Here is a 9,060-nt window from a genome sequence, read left to right as displayed (position 1 = left end):
ATTACTACTATATTACAGCTAATGAGGAAAATGAGAAAGCAGAATGCATGTGTGCGAGGTACTGAGAGACAAGGGCCATTCTTCTGCTGCAGTGTGACGTACTGACGCAGTTCACACGACACGACACCACAGTGGACAGGAGGGCGAGTTTAGCAAGTTTCTAATCTACAGTCTTCTCTTCAAGTAGCCTATTGTTGATACTTCTATCGGTACTATGAGGCTGCATTCTCATTTTATGCACCCAGATTGTGGAATGCACTGCCAGTTTACATTAGAGATGCAACCTCAGCACATTATGTTCAAGTCAAGACTAAAAACCCATCTTTTTAATATTGCCTTTAAATGACTAAATAATTAAATTATGATTATATAATGATTGGAGCACTTTGAGCTGCAACATTTGCAGGAAAATATACCAAAATGTTTTTATTATTATTATTAATAATAAACAACATACTCCAATAAGAGGGAATATGAATACACTGTGAGTAAGGAGACTCCAGAGACTTCCACTCGAATGTGAGCACTCGCCTCTTTCACCCGTGCCCTAGGCCAAACCAGCCAGTGATATACTTTACTATCACACGTTCACCTTTTTAAAAAGTGTTAATAAACATACACAATACTCTGTTAACTGTATTTGGTTGTAGTGCCGATATGACTTTGCACCTGTTTGAGAGTACAGATACATTTCTTATGAAAACCTACAGCGTCATCTGCTGGTGATCTTGATTTGTGTGTCGCGGTAGTGCTGCTTGATTACTTTAATACTACAGCGCTATCTACTGGCTTTGAGTTGAATAACGACCTGTACGTATGTTTTTTTTTTTTTTTTTACTAATCTTGCTATCCTTGTATCTATTTTCAGTTTTTTGTTTGTTTGTTTGTTTGTTTTGTTTTTGTCTTGTGTGTTTGTATGTGCTATCCTACCTTTCTGCCCGATGGATATGATTTTGTTTGTGGTTTCTTTTCTCCTATTGACGTGCAGTAAGTGTCCCTTGATTTTTATTTGAAACATTGATATTGACGTGGAGTGGAACTCTGTACAAGCCTTCTGGGCTTCGTTCCCTCCTTGCACAATTCCTTGTGTGCTAAATAAATAAACTAAAACTAAACTACGACCATGTATATATATTATATGATACAAACTATACCCCACTACTGAGTCTGACTATGCTTCTGTGTTAATCTAAGAACTAGAAGCACCTACCCGTGAATGGATTCTACATAGTTATCAAAGTAGTCAAGACCATTTTTATATGACAAAAAAGGTATAATTTAAAAGGTATAGTTGATGCTACTGTGAGGAACTGCAATGCAGGTTTGATTAAGTTCAGTACCAGATAAGGTATTCCCAAACCAAAAGTAGGCCTATCACGAAAACATAAACAACACTTACACCATCGAAGATGTGTTATTTGATTTAATGTGTTTGGTACAGTGTGAGCAAACATTATGTTGCCCCCTGTGACATCATAATATCTTCTCTGAGGAAGCATTAGTACTATTTTATATGAATAAAAAAACAATACACATACTGGTTTGATGAGAGATCAAGAGAGCTAGATCATGCTAACACATCATATCATATCCCATCATCCATAGAGACAGAGCTCCGTTAGAGAAGAAACTTCACAGGTAGGGCCCTCAGGTGCAGCACACACTTGTACACGCTTGTAGTTTCAGTATCACGGTACAGAACAGTCTGATTATAAGAGGTAGGACTTCAATTTAAAACGTGATACATTAGAGAAAACATCGACTGGGCTATAAAAGTTAGATTTGAGTGAAATGCCATGTTATCCTACAGTACTGTGTGCATGCACAGAGCCAGAGTGAGTGAGGACACACACACACACACACACACACACACTGAATCACACAGAAGGACAGCTCATGCACTAACAAGCAGGCAGCTCAAGCTGCAGTCAAACAGGATGCGGCCATCTTTCTCCTTGCTGCACTTGTTCCGGAGCAGGTCCAGGATGCCTGCCCGGATCTCAGGTGTCAGGGACCGGTGGAAGTGATCTTGTTCAGTCATGAAGTCGAGCAGCAGCTCCCCCATCTCGCTGCCCTGGCTGAAGCAGTCGGTGATATCCAGCGTGTTCGGAGCGATGTGCTCCTCGTACTTCAGGCCCAGGGCGTCCAGGTGGACCTTGATGTCCCCGGCTGACTGGTAGTCTGAGATGCTCTTGGTACACAGCACCTTCCGGAACGTCTTCCACAGTAGCTCCCAGCCAGAGTTTGCTGGATGTGGGGATAAGATAGCGGTTGTTCATTTATATGCATTCGTCATCATATAAACAAATTGTAGAAATGTAGTAGCAGTTAAGTTTAGCGAAATATTAACTCCCCTGAAATCTGCTTTTTTGAGGTGTACCTAGCTAGAGGATAAACTGGGGTATTGCCTGAGGCGGAACTGCTTCCGAAGTTGAGTTTAATTGATAATGGTCAACACTGTCCCCGTGGTAATGTGTTACAGAACTCCCTTCCATTGTGTTCCCCCCAAAACTGCACCCCAGAAACAAGCCAGTCATTTTCTCACAGCGCAGCACAGCATAGAGTTGTATTATGAAGCAGAGGATTCTGGGTCTTATTCAAGGCTACACTGACCCGCCTCGTGGACAATGAGCAGCTTGCCGTTCTTCTTCAGGAGACTGTGGAAGAACTTGATAGTGGCCGGGTAGTCAGTCACGTAGTACAGCATCTACACAGGGAGAAAAGGGATGCTTATGTATATATATATGTTACGGTACATGTGGGAATATGGTACACGTGGGAAAAATAGGGTTAGGGTTAGGTGCTACGTCGACTTGGTACATGCTGGCATGTCTAACCCTAACCCTAATCCTATCCCTAACCCTAACCCAACCCCTAGCACCTAACCCTACCCCTAACCCCAAACATAACCCTAACCCTAGCACCTAACCCTAACCCTAACCCTAGCACCCTAGCACCTAACCCTAATCCTAGTTTTCCCACATGTACCGTATTCCCACATGTACCATAACATATATATATATACAGTATATATATATATATATATATATATATATATATATATAAATATAAATATATAAATGTATAAATATGCAAAGCATGTTCCATTGAAATAAGCGTATTGAGGAGTAACATGATTAGATCTTAGATCTGGGGTGTTTCCCGAGGCAGATGGAAGCCTCTTACCTGTATCATGTGCATGAAGTCAAACCTTTTGATCTCTCCTCCTTTGTCTTTGAGCTGCTTCTCGTACTCCACAGAGGTGACGGTGTGCCACGCAAACAGGATCTTCTGGAGGTTGGGAGACTTCTTCACCAGAGCTACACAACAGATAAAAATAATAATAATAACAACAACAACAACAACAATAATAATAATAATAATAATAATAATAATAATAATAATAGTCATTTAAAGACAATATTAAAAAGATGGGTTTTTAGTCTTGACTTGAACATATTTGCTGAGGTTGCATCCCTAATGTAAACTTGCAGTGCATTCCACAATCTGGGTGCATAAAATGAGAATGCAGCCTCACCAAATCTCTTCTTTTGTACAGAGAAAACCAGCGTCAGAAGACCTGAGAGCTCTATTGGGCTGATATGCTAGCAAAAGGACTTTCATGCAGATGCAGAAAATAAATAATATTAATAATTATTATTATTATAATAACGATAAACGTTATTTATCTAGCACCTTTTAAAAACATTGTTACAGGATGTAATAACAGCGATTCAGAATCTACTGTAATTTATTTTCCACAAGTAAATCAGTCTCCTTAGAGACCGTCAAAAATGGCCAATGCCGACTATTTCAAGTCGTCACGGCGGGGTATTGGGTAAAGTTTTCAACTAGCAATAATCGCGCCTCGGATAAACCTCATAGGCTACGATACTGCCACTGCGCATAGATACCTGAGACCGGAGAAACCCGGGTACCTGACCCACAAGATAGAAGTCACAACGACAGTTCGACATATCGTCCTAAAACAATGTTGTCCTCAACTGTATATATGTAGGCTATATACGGCTATGCGCATATACATATCCTTATATATATTAGGGTTATATATATTTCGAAAGTACATGAGATTGAAACACGAGTATTTCTACTATAGAACAATAGTAATCAATACAACACACAATAGCAATAATATAAACTACCTAATAAAACAAGAATAAACCATTATACAATCCAAGGGCCTAGAACAAAGATAAAGAAAATAACTAAATAATCTAAAAAGTATTGTAAGATTTAAACAAGTAAATACATACAAATATATAGGCCTAGATGAAAACAATGTTGATGAATAAAGTCACCCGCGGTACTCTAGTCGAGACCACCATTCGTGTCAGCGCTGACCAGGAAGAGCTAGGCTGCCCTCTGCTGGTGGGAAAGCGTACATGCATGGTCTCCAAACAGAATCACGCATCTCATAAGTATTTTCCTGCATCCTTCTCAAAATACTTCTAACTTGTGTATTTCTACTTTAGGATGTAATAATAGCGATTCAGATTCTACTGTAATTTATTTTCCACAAGTAAATCAGTCTCCTTAGAGACCATCAAAAATTGCCAATGCCGACTATATTTCAAGTCGTCACGGCGGGGTATTGGGTAAAGTTTTCAACTAGCAATAATCACGCCTCGGATAAACCTCATAGGCTACGATACTGCCACTGCGCAGAGATACCTGAGACCAGAGAAACCCGGGTACCTGACCCACAAGACAGAAGTCACAACGACGGTTCGACATCTCGTTCTAAAACAATGTTGTCCCCAACTGTATATATGTATGCTATATACGGCTATGCTCATATACATATCCTTATATATATATATATATATATATATATTAGGGTTATGTATATTTCGAAAGTACATGATTATTTCTAATATAGAACAATAGTAATCAATACAACACACAATAGCAATAATATAAACTACCTAATAAAACAAGAATAAACCATTTATTCAAGGGCCTAGAACAAAGATAAAGAAAATAACTAAATAATCTAAGAATTACTGTAAGATTTAAACAAGTAAATACATACAAATATATAGGCCTAGATGAAAACAATGTTGATGAATAAAGTCACCACCATTCGTGCCAGCGCTGACCAGGAAGAGCTAGGCTGCCCCCTGCTGGTGGGAAAGCGTACATGCATGGTCTCCAAACAGAATTACGCATCTCATAAGTATTTTCCTGCATCCTTCTCAAAATACTTCTGCTCGCTCCAAGACGTGGCTGATATCATCCCACTAATGGTCGAGCCTAACTAAACAGCCTGTCCATGTTAACACCAGCTCATGGTCAGTATGGAAACGTATTAACTTGTTTTATGTAACGTAGCGCACCGGTTGGGTCGGCCAGACGCACCAGTAGGGTCATTCCTTATGTAGCCAAGCGTTAACATTACAGTGTTTTACAAATAGCTTAGATTTAGATTAGATTCAACTTTATTGTCGTTGCAGAGCACAAGTACCAGACAACGGAATGCAGTAAAAGGAGTGCACCATTCCCTGGACATACTGCAATACCAGGTCGATGCGTGGAGTGGACGGAGCAAGCCCCTATTCCAGCTCCCTGTTGCAAAAATCAATTTAATATATATCGACATATCGTCCTAAAACAATGTTGTCCTCAACTGTATATACTGTATGTAGGCTATATACGGCTATGCGCATATACATATCCTTATATATAGATTAGGGTTATATATATTTCGAAAGTACATGAGATTGAAACACGAGTATTTCTACTATAGAACAATAGTAATCAATACTATTGAACGCAAAGCCTTCGACACAGTCAATCACCAGGTCCTTATCACCAAGCTGTCTGCCTTTAACTTCTTGCCATCAGCCCTTAAATGGTTGGACTCATATCTCAGTGACAGAAATCAGCTAGTCCAGATAAACAATCAGCGCTCACCTACCATCATGTCTTGCACCGGGGTACCACAAGGCTCCATACTTGGCCCACTCTTGTTTAGCCTATATATCAACGACCTACCATCTGTCTGCCCAGAAGTGCATGTACAAATGTATGCTGATGACACTGTTTTGTATGTGCATGACAAGAACAAACACCTGGCAGCTGCCAAACTTAGCTCTGCTATGGAAAAGGTCACCAAATGGCTCAACAGCTCTTGCCTCCAGCTCAATGTTAATAAAACTGTAGGAATGTTCTTCTCCAAACAACACAATATGACCACGGCAAACATAACCATTTCAGGGCAAAACATTAGTATAGTTCCGTCGTTCAAATATTTAGGGATCATCATTGATTCAAACCTGACTTTCAAAGAGCACATCAAGAAAGTGTCTGGTAGGGTGAAGTTTGGCCTGGCAAACTTCAGGTACATCAGAAGCTCACTGACCATGAGTGCTGCCAGACTATACATGGACGCATCAATTATGTCGCACCTCACATATTGTTTGACAAGCTGGGGCCATGCATACAGCACTTCCCTAAAGCCATTAGCCACCCTATACAAGCGGACCCTTAAGGTCATGGACCAGAAGCCAAACAGCACACACTACTGTACCATCCTAGACAAATGTAAATACCTTAGCTGGGAAGACACCATCAAATACAAAAACATCTGTCTCATCCATAAAATTCTGCATAACAAAGCTCCTCCCCCGCTTAACTCTTTCATAAACCAGCGTGACCACAGCTTACGGCCCACCAGAAGCACCTCTCGTGGCGACCTTATAGTTCCATTCAGGAAAAGCACCTTCAGTAAGCAATCCTTCTCAGTGATAGCAATAGAAAACTGGAACTCACTACCCAACCAACTCAAAGACATACATACTTACTCCACCTTCACAACACACATGAAAGCCTGGCTGACACAGAACTATACTTGTCCTCATTAATCCCTCTCTGTGCTGCCTCCCCATAATGCCTTTTTTTGGTATGTTTTGTTTTGTTTAATGTTTAACTGTGTCGTATATTTTCTACTATATATATCCTATTTTCTAGTGTTGTGCAATGGCTCTTGTAATCTGACCAGCCCCTCGGACTTGGGGCCGTGGTGACATCACAGGGGACGGCCCTCATGGCCATCTGGATAAGGTGATAGGCTATGACCTGTGACTGTATTTGCATATTGTGGATGGATAGGGTTGAGACCCAAGGGGGGCGCTCTTGACCAGCGGATCCCAGGAGAGGAGGACAGAGACAAGGCTCCAGTGTTGGTATACGTATACCCTGTTTCTGTACTTTAATTAAATCATCTTAAACTCAATAATTGTTCTTTGATTCGTAACCAATAAGAGAAATACACGACAGTAATGGCGAGCAAGCAACGGAGATAATATAGCTTAATTTACAGTATTTTGCAAACTTCAATCTAACGAAGAAGGTAGATTTTCTGCAGAGACCTCTCTCTCTAGTCGATTGGTGTGTTCAAAATAGACTGTAAATCTCAGATAAGTTATAGTCAAAAGAATCTTTGTGTAACGGTAATCTTGTTGGAATAGAAACAAACTTTTCATAATCTTTAATAAGTGGGTGGTGAGAGCCGGACTTTGAAGCCCGTTTTTTGTAAAATATAGTGTTTGATGGTAAGGTATGTGATTTGTTTGTACGGTATTGGAATATCGTGTGTGTCTGTGTAAAATTCGGTGAGGTTGTGTTTATGTGTTGGAGTGTGGGTGGACTGGGTAGTCTGTTTTGTATTGTAGCAGTGGAGAACATGTGAGGCTCTTTGTCTGTTTGAAAGGACGCCATTTTGTAAGCGGCCATTTGCAGTGTCCTGTCAGAGAATCTATTCTTAGACGCCATTTTTCTTTGTCCTTGAGAAAGGACACACACAGAGGCCATCTTTATGAGGAAAACGTGAACGTAGAATATTTGAATGAGATAAATAATAGTTTAACTGGATTGAAAGATAATCTTGATATTGCTGTGTCGTGAAAAGTAATCGTTTATGAAAACAAGTTGTGTTAAAGAGATTGTTTTAAGCAGGCCCCAATACGGCCGTGGGCTTTCAAGAACAATAAAGCCCTTCCCTCTTCCTGCTTTGCAAAAAGCGCAGACACACAGTGGAACATTCCTTTAGAAGGGAACCTGAATTTGATTAATTTCATTACTTATCCCTTACAGATAAAGTTAAATTCATTTCACATAGGTTGTGTAGTAATTTAGAGATAGAGATAAGGTGAATTGATCAGCGGGGTATTTTAAATAGTTTAGAGTTACGGTTAAAACATTCATAGCCTCCATTTTACATGGAAGAGTTGGCGCATGCGCAATCGATGCGCGTTAGCCGGAGCACAGCTCCATCTGCTGGCCAAAATACGACAAGACATTTTTAAAACATTGGCTCTCTGTAAATTGATGAAATACAACCCTCCTTCATTGATGATGTTTGTAGATGATTGTTAGATATTACTTTAATTAATTTAATTAATTACTAATTGATTGAATTAATTATTCAGATCATTTCATTTTCTGTTTCACAGAACTTTGATCAATTGTTTTGTGATAATCTAATAATAACCATTTCTTTGTGTCGATAATAGCTAATTGACTTTACAGGTTTACATCAATGAAGTGTCAATGAATAATTCTAACTAATCATTCATTCCTTTCACTTAACAAGTCGATTTCTTTACAGATTGTAATTAATAATTAATCATTCATTCTTTTCCAAATAACAAGTCGATTTCTTTACAGGTTATAATTAATATTTGTAATTTACATATTTTATTTTAGTTAGGTCATTTCCACAGTGTTTGATTAAGGAATAGCAGAATAGTACATATTTGATAGTTGAGCAGTAAAAGGGTTTTTGTGGATCGGTGAATACTTAGGTGTGACCAGCCTTTGTGATTTAATAATTGTGTTGACCAGAACTGTAATTAGTATTGAAGGAGTAATCAAGTGACACATATTCATAAACAATTAGGAAACACATTTAAGTATAAAGTACTTACAAAGTGATTAGATTTAAGTTAATACTGCACTGACATACACAAGAGGCAAATCTGTTGTTCTGGGTTGTAGTGGTTTTGTGTGGGCGGTTAATACAGTTATATTGGACTAGCA

At 39.2% G+C, this 9,060-nt stretch overlaps 1 protein-coding gene across 1 annotated transcript in view; it reads right to left on the bottom strand.

Moving 5' to 3' along the window:
- Nucleotides 1-1,405: 1,405 nt before the first annotated feature.
- Nucleotides 1,406-9,060, bottom strand: part of LOC308161765 (histamine N-methyltransferase-like) — a 69,664-nt gene continuing 62,009 nt past the window's right edge. Inside the window, exons 5-7 of the mRNA XM_080535836.1 lie at nucleotides 3,187-3,320; nucleotides 2,614-2,707; nucleotides 1,406-2,247 (exon numbers count right to left, since the gene is read on the bottom strand). Coding sequence (XP_080391962.1) covers nucleotides 1,895-2,247; nucleotides 2,614-2,707; nucleotides 3,187-3,320 — 581 coding nt within the window. The 3' untranslated portion in view covers nucleotides 1,406-1,894. The remainder of the gene's footprint in view (nucleotides 2,248-2,613; nucleotides 2,708-3,186; nucleotides 3,321-9,060) is intronic.

This window comes from Nansenia antarctica, assembly GCF_963989245.1.
Source record: "Nansenia antarctica genome assembly, chromosome: 7".
Lineage (NCBI taxonomy): Eukaryota > Metazoa > Chordata > Actinopteri > Argentiniformes > Microstomatidae > Nansenia > Nansenia antarctica.
Note: the sequence above shows the minus strand (reverse complement) of the source record. Positions and strands in the feature narration are given on the sequence as shown.